Below are 16,055 nucleotides of genomic sequence, written 5' to 3'. Positions count from 1 at the left end.
TAAAGCTGAACGCGCTGTATCACGTATCGTACCACTCTCACTCCCTCCATAGCCCCTAACAACCGAAACACAATACTATCTCTATCATAGCTTCTTTCATTGTCAGCAAGTCGCTCGATGGGTGAAAGTAGACTTCGAATACCTTGTGTTCTACCCTCTCCGCGCGTTGTAGGTTCCTAACACACGGCTCAGCTTCATGAAAACAATGTCACCACACAAGATTTATACGAGGTGTGAGATCCACCGTTATATTCACGTCCCTTGTGGCCACGAAAGCGAACTTCTCGAATGCGTATTCAGATGTCCGTTTCATATTATGAGGGGCGGTGAATGTGATAACGCAAGTACGACGTTCCATGACTGTAATGGGCTGTGCATGGCTTGTAGAGAGAAGGCCAAGAAGAGAGATGAGGAAGGAGCGGTGAAAGTGGCGGAGGAGGTGCAATACTGGAAGGGACAATATGAGAAGATGATCAAGAAGTAGGCCATGAGCCTGAAGGAGGAGTCAAAGAAAGCGTGAATGAAATTTACGAAGTTCAGTGAGACAGACAGTGTTGAACTGGGACTCAAAAGAAGTAACGCAAGTGGAGCAGAATCGCGATGTGAACGAAGATGAGGACGACGTGACTACCAGTTGAATCTCTTTCACAGATTTCAGTTGGGACAAACGTTTATAGTTCAGCTTAATACTCCAATTATTCTGCCTGTTGAAGTTTTTTTCTTTTTTCCTCCTCGCACCCAACATATAATACTAATGAGCCACAAGAAACTGCACATCCCGCAACTCATACCAGTGGTCCATCACGATGTCGCTTCCTTTCGACCTTAACGAATGCCCACGCCGTCGTCTCGATCATGCCTGTGGTCATCAAGAAGTGCTTGGCCCTATATTTGGATGCACTGTCAATCGAGAACGTGGCGAGTGTTCTTCACCACCGTGCACTTCTCGTCCATGCAGTTGGGTCTGCAGCAAATGCAAGGCCAAGCAACGCGAAGAAAGAGTAAGCAAAGAACAGAAGGAACACAACAAGAAGATAGATGGTGTCTCATGGATCATAAACACCGAGAATACCCAGCTGCGGAAAGCAGGTGTCAAGACAGCAATGCGAGAGGAGCCTAGGTCGAAAACTTCTTACAAACGAGCTTAACTGCTGATGGTCCGAGAAGATGAGGGGATATCGTCATTAGAAGGACCGCTGGGTCGATTAGGTTTGAGGGAGAAAAAGTTGAATATACTGTGGTGGGAGGTATTGAGGATGACCGAAACATTCGATTTCGTGCTTGTGCGAAGGTCTAGCTTGGTTAAATTTATCAACCAATCTTGCTGCGTTCGTTGCTTCACTACTGCTGGAATCACATTTCTTCCTCCACACCATTGCAGTGTCTTGGAATATTCTCTGCGTATGTTTACTTCCAGTCCTCCCCGAAGCTTTGTTTGTGAACCTAGAGGACTCAACGCCTGGATTTCGCGATAAGAGAAATCTTCACACAAGGAGTGCACCAGCTCTTCTCTGCTTTATACAGAGTGACTTGAACTTAGGCGCGAATGATTTTCGGGGGGGCATCAAAGTGAAGAGACGGATCTCAAACAGGCGAACAGTCAGACCGTGATATCTGGTCACAGCGCTAGTCAGGGGCTTTGTTGTTATTTCCATCCACGCGCTTTCTCACACCTCGTATGGGTATATAAATAAGTTAAGAAGACTGTCTTTGTCGCTAACAAATTAGGGCATTTGGCACGATTGTCTCGATTCACCGAACGTTAACGATTTGGCACCGACCCGGGCCCGGTTCGATCCTCACTCACGACCGCCTTTCTGCTCTCGAGCCTCGACCGTACACGCTTCCGCCTATGACGTCGTCGCATTGCACATCGCGTCCGGTTCATCCTCGTCCTCCCCCCTCTCCCTCCTTTCCTCCCTCCTCTTGGCACACGTGCCCCCTCACGCCCCAAATAAACCAACCCATTGCACAGTGGGTGAGTTTTCCCAGGTTCCCATCGAGGGCTTGGTCTTTTGCCATTTTGCAGGGCCGTTGCGCCCAATGTATCCCTATACTGCCTAAGTGATGAATCATATGGAGCGCTGTTAGAGACAGCGCCCCTGACTTTTCAATACTCGTGAGCAAATCCTCGGATGCCAAAGCATAGGAAGTGTCAAGTGAGCTTGAGGTTTTCAGGCCAGGATACACACAATTACCATATCGACCAGTGATGTTTCACAATGACTGCACAAGAGCTTGAGGCTCATATAAACAACATGTTTTTGACTATCTATTTCATCTTTTGGTCCAGTCCTTTGAACATGAAGCTATTTCCAGACAGTCTTTCTTGGTGTTAGTTGTCGTGTCCTGACCCGCTTCTTGTATACAACGCGTGCTGCTATAGAAACATGTCTTAGTATACACTACTGCACTATTGTACATTGAAAGACAGAGCAACTGGCATATATTTAATCACGAGCCAGGAAGTGATTTATTTTGACGAGCATCAGCCAGGCACAGGCCATTTTTCCACTGCTGCAACTGTTGCGCTGCCATGACGCCATTGCTCGAAGTTTTCACCTACGCACAAGATCAACAACCAATCTGAAAAGCTACAGAGACTTTCACTGCCCTGTTCACACAAGCACTCCCCTCACAACTCAAAACGGTCACGTATCACGTCTCCCTTCACAAAACCACCATGTCTACCCCTCACAGCAACCCACTCAACAACGGTAGCAAACATACAGCCTACCAGCCAATCCAACCACGCACCTCCACCAGCACCAACGCCAATAACAGCACCAATACCAAAAAATGACAACAGCAACACTCCAAACCCCCCAATCAGCCCGATCCCTGTGCCCAAGGCCAGTTACTGCTGGATCGCACATTTCAAGAAAGACTGCGGCGAACATGAGAGCAACACAATGCTACGCGGAAAATGTGTAACGCACGAGAGCAACAGCGGTGAGTGCGCAGATCCATTTTTGTGGGACGACTTCGAGGGGAGAGACTACACCGATCTGTGCTTCGAGATCGAGTGCCTGGAAGCGTGGGATCAGGGCAGGATAGCTGCGGCTGCTGGAAAGAATTTGAAGGTGCGTGGCGGTGTGGTGGTGTATTTGGCCGAATAGGTGCTGAGGTGAAGATGGCAATAGTAGAGTGCTTTGTGAGATGTTGGCTTGGTGTTGCTTGCTTGGCTAGGTGGTATGTTGCATAGCCACAATGAAGCACGCGGAGCGGCTCCTTCATACCTGAGATGCTTCTATAATTTATCAAAGTTAACAAAATCGGCAGCAGGACGCGTTCACATCACAAACAAAGACGGGGCTAGTTGGAAAAGAGAGAGTTCTCCTCCTGTGTTGAGTATCTTGGTGTTGGATCCGCTGAATATAAACGAAGATCTGGACGAGTTGACTGATTTTAGTTTGTCCAGGCCGGAGAGGAAACGAGCATCCGCCAGACGCTTTACTTCGAGATCCATGCCAGAAAGGAGGACTCTCCATCGAGACGACAAGCCCATATTTGTACGGCAACATCTCCCTTGCTCCCATTTTCCTTTCGAAAGATATCTCAATTTCAATATCAGCTTCGCTGCTCTATTGATTCTCTTACATGTCTTACTAATGAGCTTTGTGCTATTCAACTCACGCAAGCGTTCTTGTGGAAGCGACAATTGCTGCCCTCCTGTCTTCCTCAGTCAGGCTAGGTGTGATCAAAGGACATCATCGATTTCTACGATATCTCCGCTGACAACTTGCCTCAGACGGTTCTAGCTGGATATGGTTTCCTTCGTTTCAGAAAACCCAGATAAGTCCTCATCGTGAACATCCATAATAAGCAGCAAGCTAACTACCAAGCCGCTTCCATACACGATCACAAGCGAAAGAATACATTTGCAAACAATACAAGAGTAATCGCTCTAACTTTGCTGCGTATTACTCTCAGTAACCTTATACCCTTGACATTCTGTAGACTACAATCTTATCCGTCATACGCTATCTGTCAAACAAAGAATGTATTCGCTTGATACATCTCATTTCGGCGCTGTTAGGATTGTAATGGCTCAAAATTTGATATGGAAGGCTGCGAGAGCTCAGGTCGAGGCTAATCTCGGGATGTGTATGTGCGAGGACCATGGGATAGAACGAGACGAAGGCTGGGATTGTGGGCAAGTGCACAGAGGATGGGATTGGAAGGAGTGGTAAAAGAAGAAGTGACGAGGACATTTTGGTGTCTGCGAAGAAGGTTGCTAGAGAGAGTGTCGGGTGTACGTGGTCGGATGTACGATAGCGACATCCGAGCAAGATCGCTGACAGAGTATTCATTGGTTTCGATCCTACCTGTGAGCAAAGATAGTACAACGCTCAAGTGCCGACCAAAGAACAGCTGGTACCTTGAGCCCGGTATAGTAGAAATGCTTTTAGTTATGTAAGTGGCTACTTTGTATAGCAAAAACTGATTCCGTCATTCTGATCCTACCTCGCCTGTACCATTCTTCTTGATACTCACTTTCTTATACCTCACAACCTCCGCTCCATCCTCCAAGATTACCCTCTCACCAACAACCTTGTATCCACCAATCTTCGGTAACACCTTGATCCAAAGGCCCCAGTACGTCATACCCAGAAGCAGAACACCAACTCCCACGATTGGGAACACATAGTATGGGTATCCGTCAGCGTTGATGTCTCCTTTTGGCGGGATGAAAGGAGTGACGGCCAAGAAGACGTTGGAAAGCAGATATACCACAGTGATGGGAAGATATGTGTGCCACGGCGAAGTCCACCTCTCGGACTTGCGCCATTGTAGGTAAATGAGACCGGCAGCAACGAAGCCGTTGATCCAGGCGCCCGGGTAAGTGTACAGGTCAGTGATAAAGTTGTAGGCCGGGCCGGCAGGAGGGGCGACGAGGACGATGACAGTCACGAACCAGTGTAGGAAGAGCTGCGTAGTCGTTAGCAGGTGAATCACATGACCGTGTGCGACTCGAGACTCACCGATGCAGCTGGAGCATTGAACGGTCTGTTGGAAGCCCAGAACTTGCTAAAAGGAAGTAAACCTTCCTTCGCAAGCTCCTGGTTGACACGGGAGTGAGCAAAGCTCACAGCAAGCACATTGCCCAAGTTGCTCAGCGCCACAAACGCAGGCAAAGAACGCGCGCCGGCACTGTTTCCAAAGATGTTGCGGAAGAACAGACCAGCAACAATGACTTCCGACTCTGCAAGATCGCGCTTTGGGATCGCTGCAAAGTATGCAACGTTGGCCAGGACATAGAGGATGGTGACACCTCCCACAGCCAGTGGTGCGGCGATAGCCAGGGTCCTTTTCGGATGCTTGATCTCGCCGAGCACGTAATTTGCATTCTCCCAGCCCTTGTAGCTGTACACGATACGCAAAAGGGCAGTGGCATATGCCCAAGCGCCACCACCTCCGTAAGAGGTGTCGATCGAGAAGGCGTCGTCGAAGTTGTGCGGATCCTCAATCCGCCGGTGGCCTGCTAGGGCAGCGAAGCCAGAGAAGACAATGAGGAGGAGAACGACTACTTTAAAGACGCCAAGGATGTCAAATAGCCTCATGCCCCATTTCGGAAGCGTGGCGTGTAGAGCTACGGCAAAGGTTACACACACGACTGCGATACCGCGGGCTTTCCAGCCATCAGGCTCCTCACTGCCTGATGCGAACAGAACGTAGCGACCAAACGCGAGCGAGTTGCCGGAGGAAAAGCCGAGCAGGATCATCTGAGACAGGAATACGCAAGTCGCGAGGTACTTTGGGTGCCGATAGACACGTTCGAGATAGTTTTTCTCGCCACCAGATAGTGGGATCTGGAGACCGAATTCGAGAAAAACGCTGAGACCACAGAATGTCAGGAGTCCACCTGTACACCCGTCAATCAACTGCACACTGGATATTCATGCGCAACATGTTACCTATCACCCAAAGCATTAGACTAATTCCAACGGAACCGGTTAAAGCGAAGATGCCTGAAGGCGTCGAGAAAACTGCACGAGTTAGCCTGACTCCTCCAACGTTTCATCTGGAAGTACATACTTCCTGTTCCGATCATCTTGTTGAGGATAAGGAAGACCGAGCTCGTGATTCCAAGCTTGCGAGACTCATCATAACGATAGACTTCTTGAGTCTGGATGCTTGCCGAATCCCGCACGACGGCTAGTGGAGGTGTATATTCTGGAGGGTCGTCCTCACTCCCAGCAGAAGAGTGATGGTGTAGCACTGGCCTATCGATATCGTCGTTCTTACCCATGTTGACTGTATGTTTGCAAGCAGACTCAAGACAAGAAGCAAGTCGAGAGTATAAGTAGCACAGGCGGCGGGTCGACGAGCGATGCCAGAAAGCCAGATGAACCGTGTACCACCTCGAGAAGTAGCTGTCCAGACAATTTATAGAGAAGAATGTTAAGTACTCGCATGGACGATAGGCGCTGTCCTCATATAGATGGCATATCACGTTATTGGAGAAGACGTGCACGTATTTTTATCAGATCCTGGTACTTCGACCGCCATACTATTCATGGGATCTTGACATAAACTTCGCGGAAAGACAGGCACCTCCCGGATCGGGATGGCCCAGCAGACACGAGACAAATTCCAAGACCCATAATGCAACGTCGAAGACCAACCACCGTCCTTGTCCTGCAAAGTTGAGCCTGGGCGAAATGGCGCAATCTGGTCACGTGAGGCGCGCTTGGTTTCGTCTAATGAGAGAAGAATTCTAGAACATCAGCGACTTGCTTACTGAGGGTGGTGATGCATCTATAGTAGCATGGATGACTCTCTTTACAATAAAACTACTAGAACTTGAACCAGGACTGTTGTTGATGTTGTTGGATTTGACGCCACATCCACGAGTCCGAAAACAGACTAGCGCCACACAACACCCCATTCATTCGACTCCCACCCATATCCATCGTATTTCGAGATTTGACAAGCTAGCCAGTCGTTGTGAATGGAACAAACCGCTTGAGAACTACTCCTCCAATCTATGAGCAATTGAATAGAGTACTGATGTCCCCTTTTACCACCTCGTGTTGTACCAGAACAAATGTCCAAAAAACGACGCATGCTGAGGCTCATGTTCAAGATATCTACTCTTTAGACCCTGTCGACGATATGCAGCTTGAATTTGGAACGTCCAATTGCCACTCTCTCCTGTATGACAATACCTAATGGCCGAAGATATGGTTGAGCTGGTGCTTCAATAGACCGTTACACCCGGCCAGGTCCTTTGTCGCTCGAGACACGGGATGATTATTACCGACCCATCTATAGATACAATGACATCTTCTGACGATGTACAGGAACGACCATCCAGCTCGATTTGACAAGCTATCCGTCGGCGTTCGCCCCAACGTACGGTCTATGGTATCACCGGAATCTCATTCCCCCTGCATTAGCCAGATGCCAAACCCAGGCTCTCGGTTTGACAAATGATATCTTGCAAACCCATTGTACTTACTCGAATGTACAAACTCGAAACCTGTGACGACTAAAGACTGATAATACAAAGGGCGTGACGCCATAGAGATAATCTCGCGCCATAGCCTCAAGAAACGACACATGAATCTGGCGTACATGTGATCTTGCCATGTACATGAGCCGTTTTTAATGTGGTAAAATGCAGTCGTACAACCGGCGGAACACGAACCATTTGCGTATGACTCTGTCCTTCGGAGACCATCAAAGCTACTCATCGGCGTCCATACACCTCACGTCACCAAAGTGAGAATTGACTAATATAAAGCCAGGCCATGGGCACCGTAAAAGCACATCATCACAAGCAATCAGCACCCCTCTTGAACACGATCAAAACACAGCTTCTATTGCACATCAACCATTTATTCGTCTCAAGAAAATGACTAAACTTCTCATCTCCGCTCTCCTCGCAGGCCTTGCCCTCGCCACTCCCACCGCCCCGAATAGCGTCCGTATCAACGAGGTTGTCGAGAAACCTGACCCCCTCGCCGACCTGCGGGACGCGCAGGACACGCGCATCTCTGCCGTCGCCAACACGTTCCTCGACAAGACGGGCACCATCTTCGGCCTGACCCAGTACCTCTATCTCGACGAGTGCTACTACCTGCCCAACCTGGCGGCCGAGGTCACCTGGACCAAGGACGCAGGCGTGAACCTGAACTATCAAGGCAAGTAGTGCGCGTCACCTTGGCACCTCCAAATAGCCAGTAGACACCCTACACAGCAGCTCACAGTGCCAATGCTAACAACCCTCGCCAGTCATCTTCTGGACCGGCCGCGACTGCGACGGCGACCTGCTCGTCCCCCACAGCTCCGAAAAGTACGACATCAGTCACTACTACTCCGTCTCCATTGACGCGGCTGACTACTCGGAGCCGCCCACCCCACCGGGAAACAGGACTGCGACTACCGCGCAGCAGGGCCGCCGGCCGGACACGGTGGTGGACAGGAGGCCACTTGAGGCTAGAAGGAGGACTAGGACTGGAGAGTAAAGACTCCCCAAGCCCCCACAGGGCACGAGAGAGACAAGACAGCTTTGCGGCCTTGGTGGGCAGGGTGGTGGTGGTGGTGGTGAGATCTGGGTGGGCACAATTTCAGAGGCAATAGGACATGGGACGAAAGACGGGTGTCAGTAGTGTCAGCTGTATGTCTATCTCGTAGATACTTGAATTGATTCCATCGCTTCGCTACCTACATACCGTCAACTATCCATGTGACTCGCATTGCAGTTCAATTCCTCCTCACAGAACGCGCTCCTTATCCCTTTTTACCCTGCCCAGGCCCCCTATCCTACGAGCACCCAATCCACCACCAGCTCCCCAAGGCGATAAGAGACAATCGACAATCTAATCACACTCGAGCAGCCCACTTTAATCTACAATACCATACCGTTCCTGGATCCGCAGACTTCCTGCCCATCCAGCATATACGTAAAAACAACGATCCCTTACCCATTGCAGCACAACGGTGTGCGCGACCCTTGGTTCACTTTATTCCGCGCACCTCCATGGACCCATAGGTCTTCCGCACAGTTCCTCATAGCTACAAGCCTCCATAAGTATCTAATTCTTCCCTTCTAAATCTGAAAGCAAAACTATCTTCTCTACATCCAAATCTGCACAGCCACACTTGCAATTCACAAAATACGCACTAGCAGATTTGGCACAGCCACACATATCTTCAATTCAGCAAACACACACACACACAACAACACATTTTCTCTCTCCACACACATCCTGGGCACAGTCAATACTCAGCCCTGCCATCCTCATCATCATTACCACAACCACCACTACCACCACAACAACTACCACCTCCACTACTACCACCACCACTACTACTACTACCACTACTACCACCACCACCACAGAATCAACGGTCTATCCGGATTCTGCACCCAAAGCCCCCACACACCACTAATTTACAGTATGTTCCCCTTCTGACCCCCTTTTTCACCCCTCACATGCTTACCTCTTTCTCGCAGACAACACCGGCCAAAAACACCAAACATGGCCTACTACACCCGCCACACCCCCTACGAACATTTCAACGTCCCGGACTACATCCCGGACCCCCTCCCCAGCTCCTTCGCCCACGAGACCGCCGCCTCCCTCGACGACCCGGACGCCGCACACCGCCGGGCACTCAAGCGCGAGCGTGAGCGGCGAGAGTGGATGGAGGAGAGGTGCAAGGCGGTTGTGTTCTGTATGATCCCCGGGTGGGGGGATGAGGGTGTGGATGTGGAGATGGATGAGGGAGAGGGAGAGTGGGAGATGGAGGAGGGCGAGGAGGACGAGGAGGAGGAAGGGGAGGTGAAGATGGTGGATTGGAGGGAGGAGATGGGGATCAAGATGATCCGGGGGACCGCGGCGGTGGCGGTCGAAAAGGAGGAGGAAGAGGACGAGGAGGAGGTGGTCCCAGAGGGGACGTTGTGTCTGGTGTGGAACGGGACGGAGAGCTGGGGTGGAGAGGCGTCGTCCTGTGAGGACGTAGAGATGGAGGAGGAGGAGAAGGAGGAGGAAGAAGAGGAGGAGGAAGAGGAGGAGTGGGAGACGGTATGGAGCCTCTGACGGGCAAGCGCAGGTCGCAGCGTCGGGGTTTCCGGTTTTGGGGGTTTACTGTAGCGTAGCATAGCGCTTTTTTTCCTGTTTTAGATACCACAGCGCGTTTTTGTACATAGAGGGACTGCAAAATTCGGCTGCAGGGTGAACGGGAGGGTGGGACCCTTCACAATTCATACCATTTTTCAGCTTTGAGTGTTTGCGTTCTTTGTGATATGTGGGTATAGAGATAGGGAAATATAGATAGACTGCTTGGTATTATATGATTCTATCGGTAGAGAACAGACGTAAGATGTATAGACAGCTTAGGTTTAACTTATTACATAGGTAGAGGACATGTCTATATTGTATAGACTGCTTAGTATTTTATGATTTTATAGGCAGAGGATAGACGGAAGTGGATAGACTGTTCAGCGTTTCATAAATATATAGATAGAGAGCATAGAAAAAATATATATACCTTTCTACTTCTAATGATTGCACTAGCTAGTGATATAGAGGAATTATATAGACTAGTCTTCTTTAAGAGGTTATATAGCTATATAATACCTAAATATCCTATAGAGTATTCCGCTTATCTTAAGTTTAATCGATATATAATAGTTATAAAATAGATAAATTCTTAACTTTTAAAAGTTTTATAGACTTCTAATATCTAGTAATTTTATAAAGTATCTAGCTTCTAGACTTTATATAGACTTATTATAGCTAGATATTATATAGACTACTCTACTTCTAAATATTATATAACTAGATAATAGCTATATATTATATAAAATACTTAGCTTTTAGTAGTTCTTTAGGGTTATTGTTATGGATAGAGATGTCATGTCTTGGTCGAAAAAGAGATGGAAGCACAGATAAGAGAAATTACAACAGAGGCTCTGAAAAGGTTCTTAGCAGAGGCACAAAAGATCGCTGCACAAAAGATCGCTATAATAGTCGTAGCCGCTACGCCCGCGGTAACTACTACGCCCGCAGTAACTACTACACCCGTAGAAAAAGATCTAAATAGAGTATCGCTAGAACTCGTAGATTGGACAAGGGCATTCATAGGAACTATAATAGATCCATAACATCCGAATAGTATTATGAAAACAATGAATCGGGAGATAAATGCCGGTGCATAGGATATAGAAGAGGTAATCCTAAGATACCAGGAACATATTAAATCCAGTTTCGACCTACTACTTACGTAAAGAGATGGGACACTCTTTAGGGAATTAGATATAGATATAAACGACGACCTAATAGAGGTCGTGTATAAAGAAATAGTAGTAGAAGTCGTGCCTAAAGAAGTAGAAGTCGTGTACGAAGAAGCAGAGGTCGATCGTGAAGAAGCAGTCTCTAAGGAGTTTAAGGAATAAATATAGTAATTCGCAAACCTCGCGGATACCGACGACTTAGAGTCGGTAGGCGAATTTCACGACGCGGAAGACATCTAAATAGAAGACCCGTAAGTAATTATCGACGTCGTCGCGAGTGCCGCCGCCACTACCGTTCTAATAGTGGAAACTAATACCGTAACTAACGTAGAGATTAACGTCGTCGTAAGTGCCGCCGCCGCTAATAATCTAATAGCAGTTCTAATAGTGGAAACTAATGCCGTAAATATCGTAGAGACCGACGTCATAGGTCTCGCGAGCGCCGCTACTATAAATATAGATACCGTCGTCATTCTAATATCCGTAGTTCCCACTTCCGCTAAAACCGCTATTTCTACTTCTGCTGAATCTACTAAATCCGCGACTACTACTACCGTAGCTTACTCGACTTGGCCGAGAAAAGATAACGGTACGTACGAATAGTTATAGATCTCTATAGCTATACTAATACTACGAATAGATTAAATGAATATAAAAGAAATAAGAGTAATAAGAATAGTTCTAAATCGTATATTTAAATACCCTAATACCTAATTCGACGCTCTCCTCGAAATTCATAATAGGCTTTAGGCATTAGCGATAAACCCGAAGGCGATAGAAGCTATATAAGTATAAGAACCTAAGCTATAGAGGAGTATACTATAGGGATACTATAAATACTTCTACTACTACCTTATAGGTGATAGTAACCTCGGGTAGTACTTGCACGAGTACCTAACTAAAGCGAGTCTACTAGAATGAAGGACTTTAGCATCGTCGTAGGAAAGCATTGTCGTTTCGAGTTATCGGGGGCAGCTGTCACGGAAGGTAATAAGGAGATGGATATCGGTAAGAACCACGGACTGAAGGTCCTATATAGAGAAGCCATAGATTCCGGAAAGGAGCAATCAATAAATACTTGACCAAGACATGACATCTCTGTCCATAACAGTTATAATTTCTAGAAAATCGATAGACTCTAAAGATTTTTAACTCTATATAAGCTAGGAAAGAATAGAAACGGTATAGACTAATCAACTTTACGTAGCTATGTATATATAGACTAGGAAAAAAGCATATAGTCTACTCAACCTTACGCAGTTATACATCCAGAAGATAGGTAAAAAGTACATAGACCGCTCAACGTAAAACGATTTCACAAGGATATGAGTAGTAGAGAATACATGTGCTATCACACTTATCACGGTTCCGCTGTGGAATGTTCAGTATTCGAGATATATTTCCTGGGGCAATTATATGCGACTTTTTACTAATGCCCGCCATCTATGTGAGATGCTATGCTATATCATATATACAAAGGCCATCGTGCTGGATGGATGCTATGCAAGAGATGCCATGTGATGTGATGTGAAGGAAACGCGTCGTGACGCCTGTGCATGCTGCGATTACTGCAAAGGTAGAAAAATGTGGTATATGCGCAAAGGAAAAAACTGCTACAGTAGCGAGGTGTTAAGAGTGACGGCGATCAGTATGAGAAGGCCTCCTCGATGAAATCAATGACGCCAACGTCGACACGATTTCGCACGGCTGCCCGTACACTGTCGGCAAAGACACCTGGTCCGCAGACAGTGACTGCCATGGCACCATCGCGTTCTCGGATCTCTTTGTCAATGAGTCTCTGCGGATCGCAGCGACCCGGGAACATCCTGACGCTCTCCGATGGACTCACGACCTCTATAGCGTTGTTCGGTTTAGAGATGAACACCATGATTTTGAGAATATCTCTCCGCCCTGGCATCCTTAATATCTGGTCCATCCATGGCTTTATCCAGTCGCAGCATTCGACCTTCGGTATCGTCCAGACGAGGATCAGCTTTTTGCATGCGACTATTCCTTCTTCGTAGCCTTTGATCATTTCTTGGACGAAGTTTATTTGATGCGTGATGCCGACACCGCCAGCAAATAGCATTATCGTGCCGTACGAATTAAGTTTGTCGTGGCCACCGTATGGGCCTTCAACGGCGCCCCATGTATGCCAGATGTGGTTTGGCTGGTTGGCAGCCTTCTCATAAAGCTTGCGGGTCATACCTTCTCTGGCTCTGCAGATGAAAGAGATGGTGTGAGTAGTCGTGCGTCGACCGATCAAGCTTTCGACATCCATCTTCTCTTTGTCGTCTGCTGTACCTTCAGGGTGGGTCCATGCTATCGAGAAGGGATGTGAGCTCCAGAGGGCTATCGCTGGGACATAGATATGAGCGTGGCACCCAGGCTTCGGATGCCAGGGACGAACCAGCTTGACGGTCACGCGGCTGGCCTCGAACGGTAGGGCTTCGACAGTGATACTCGTGGTAGCTCGGGTCGCGATGCTGTTGTAGATGATTTGGTATATCCGAATGAACCATTCACTGCCATAAAACAATAGGACAATCCACATCCACGGGACCTGAGGAAGGCGGTGCAGATCGAGGTGGACGTACACGCCGGCAATACCGACAGCCGCAAAGAGGCGATGAGTGTTAAGGAAAGTCTCGTAAAACGCGTGGCGTACGGGAGACCAAGCGGTGAAAAAAAGGGACACAAACATGACTGTGCCAACTAAGCCCCACTGATAGGAGGGCGTGGTGGCAAGCGTATCGCTGAGTTGCTCCCATTTACCTGCGCGGTATGTGTTGATAAACCAGGCAACGGTGTGCACCACTGTCTCGATTACAACTATTCTCGCGGCCCACCGGTGGAGTAGGTTGAACGTGTCGTAGCTGACGTGCAGTAGCCAGATCAAGGGGTTGTTTCGCAACGCGAAAAGGATGGTAGGTATCAGGTTGACGGCGGCAAGTGTCCCAGACCTTCCACGAAGCGATGCCATTATTATCGCTTTTTCTTGCTCGTGATACGGCAGGATTAGACAGTAGGCAAGGTTCGACCCGAAGTATAGTACCAAAAGCACCATGTGGAACCTGGATGGCAGAGTACCCATGTTGATCGCCGATGACAACTGCCATTCTCGATTATGGCGATTTTTCCAGAGAGGCGCATAAAACAAATGTTTCTTCAGCTTCGCCCAGTACCAATTCTCATTCGTTTTCCAAAAGTTTTGCTTGTTCTTTCCCTCTTTACCGGGGTGTGTTGTAGCAGCCAGATGTCGAATATGTGATTGTATCATTTGGTGGATTCGTAATATCAATGTGATGAAGCAGACGAGAGTAAAAGACAGAAGTAGGACGTATGTCCACCGATAGTTGCCAATTTGATCTACTCCCGCCAAGCCATGTGCAAAGGAAAACAGGTCGGAGACGTTTGCGAAACTAGGGTGGTCTCCTGCCCGCTTGCTGAGGTCGGGGATAGCTTCATCCAAGACCCATAGCAGATTATCTTCTGCCTTGTTAGGAATCATTGCGACCAGCGCGGTCCAAGGACCGGATCCGTGTGTTTGAGGAGGTGGAAGGCCTGTGGACAATTGTTGGTAGTGAGTGTGATTGAAGGAGTGAGCACTGTGGAATGCCTGGAGTCGTTTTCGGTATGTAGGGGTGCCAGAAAGGATAGGAAGATTTGTACGAAGAAATCAAGGTTGATTTGAATAGTCGTTCTCGCTCGCGAGGTATGCGTTGTTCAGAGAGGAAGGGCTTCACTGCACAATGAGCGAGTGGCAGAGTGGCTACCTTTGGTAGAGCATGACAATGTACTGGGCATGTAATGTTGTCAGGTATTGTGAAGAGACAGCGTCCAGATCTTGCCAGCTCCTGATCCAGCAAAGATGGCGGTAGGTGAATCTGGCACTGTGCGAGCTATACCCGAAACTGAAGTGAATGGCAGGGAAGGTATATCCAGAGAATGAGAGAAGAAAAGCCGAAATCCCCACAAACAGATAACGGAGGATAGAGAAGAGTATATGAAGTTTGAGCTCTGGACAGAGGGGAGCGTCGGCTTGGTATTGAGATCAACGCTCGAGTAAGGAGTAGATCGACTACGGCGGGCTCGGATAGAAGAAGTCCAAATCAATTGGACAGAAAGACCCGATTGACTCGTGAAACGCAGATCGGAAGAATAGAAAAGTGGAAGGAAGCACACACAGACATACAGAGACACACACACCCCCCGAATGATGAAGAGAGAGAGATAGAGAGAGCCAGAAGCTCGAGAATGAATGGAGGAGAGGAAGAACGGGGGGGTGCATGATGTTGAAGAAAAGGATTTGGTGAAGCTCGAGCTCTGGCGGGGTCCGGGCAGGTGGATCGATAGGCAGTGGCTGCAGGCGTTTCGCTGCACTGGAAACGCCAAACACCCACTAAACTCCACTCCAGCTCCGCCAAACCATCATCACCATCTCCTTTGATTCGTTTCCAACGCAAAACACCTCGCCTTTCCCATCCTCGTCGCTCTTGTTTCATCATGCCGTGTCGCGTGCCTGCGATAGGCTGCCGGTGCGTGGCTTAAAGGCCCTTTTGCGTCACTCACTGCCACACCCTTCCAAGCAGGTCAGCCACTCAAACACCTCTCTCTCTAGGGTCAGCAGACTGTTAAAAGAGACATCAGACACGTCTTCGTCCTTCACAGCACTGTTCTCGTCCTCACACCTCACTCACACGACTCTACTCTCCTACACCACCTGAAACCTCTATGGTGGCTTGCCGGGGTGGCGGCAGCTAGTCGCGGTGCATAAACTAGAACGAAGCCTAAACGATAGCGCGTT

The 16,055-nt window shown here is 48.4% G+C and overlaps 5 protein-coding genes across 5 annotated transcripts; 3 read left to right on the top strand and 2 right to left on the bottom strand.

The window, feature by feature from the left end:
• Positions 1 to 4,029: 4,029 nt before the first annotated feature.
• On the bottom strand, positions 4,030 to 6,557 carry EJ05DRAFT_477136 (amino acid transporter). The gene is made up of 4 exons (XM_033744185.1): positions 6,040 to 6,557; positions 5,919 to 5,990; positions 4,986 to 5,866; positions 4,030 to 4,932 (listed from the first exon to the last, which is right to left on the bottom strand). The coding sequence occupies exons 1-4, from the start codon at positions 6,251 to 6,253 to the stop codon at positions 4,453 to 4,455; spliced, it is 1,647 nt and encodes a 548-aa protein (XP_033599355.1). The 5' UTR covers positions 6,254 to 6,557; the 3' UTR covers positions 4,030 to 4,452.
• An 871-nt stretch (positions 6,558 to 7,428) lies between these two features.
• EJ05DRAFT_47332 (uncharacterized protein) lies at positions 7,429 to 8,525 on the top strand. The gene is made up of 2 exons (XM_033743379.1): positions 7,429 to 8,150; positions 8,242 to 8,525. Exons 1-2 carry the CDS (start codon positions 7,862 to 7,864, stop codon positions 8,472 to 8,474), a joined length of 522 nt encoding a protein of 173 aa, XP_033599354.1. The 5' UTR covers positions 7,429 to 7,861; the 3' UTR covers positions 8,475 to 8,525.
• Positions 8,526 to 9,491: 966 nt separating this feature from the next.
• EJ05DRAFT_517260 (uncharacterized protein) lies at positions 9,492 to 10,238 on the top strand (the record flags this gene model as incomplete). The annotated part of the gene is made up of 2 exons (XM_033748673.1): positions 9,492 to 10,037; positions 10,137 to 10,238. The coding sequence occupies 2 exons, from the start codon at positions 9,492 to 9,494 to the stop codon at positions 10,236 to 10,238; spliced, it is 648 nt and encodes a 215-aa protein (XP_033599353.1).
• A 628-nt stretch (positions 10,239 to 10,866) lies between these two features.
• On the top strand, positions 10,867 to 11,893 carry EJ05DRAFT_486919 (uncharacterized protein; the record flags this gene model as incomplete). Its single annotated transcript, XM_033745571.1, has 4 exons — positions 10,867 to 10,879; positions 11,298 to 11,375; positions 11,553 to 11,837; positions 11,889 to 11,893. 4 exons carry the CDS (start codon positions 10,867 to 10,869, stop codon positions 11,891 to 11,893), a joined length of 381 nt encoding a protein of 126 aa, XP_033599352.1.
• A 611-nt stretch (positions 11,894 to 12,504) lies between these two features.
• On the bottom strand, positions 12,505 to 15,060 carry EJ05DRAFT_47298 (uncharacterized protein). The gene has a single exon (XM_033743292.1). It carries the CDS (start codon positions 14,757 to 14,759, stop codon positions 12,894 to 12,896), a length of 1,866 nt encoding a protein of 621 aa, XP_033599351.1. The 5' UTR covers positions 14,760 to 15,060; the 3' UTR covers positions 12,505 to 12,893.
• Positions 15,061 to 16,055: the final 995 nt, after the last annotated feature.

This window comes from Pseudovirgaria hyperparasitica (assembly GCF_010093815.1).
Source record: "Pseudovirgaria hyperparasitica strain CBS 121739 unplaced genomic scaffold EJ05scaffold_10, whole genome shotgun sequence".
Lineage (NCBI taxonomy): Eukaryota > Fungi > Ascomycota > Dothideomycetes > Acrospermales > Acrospermaceae > Pseudovirgaria > Pseudovirgaria hyperparasitica.
Note: the sequence above shows the minus strand (reverse complement) of the source record. Positions and strands in the feature narration are given on the sequence as shown.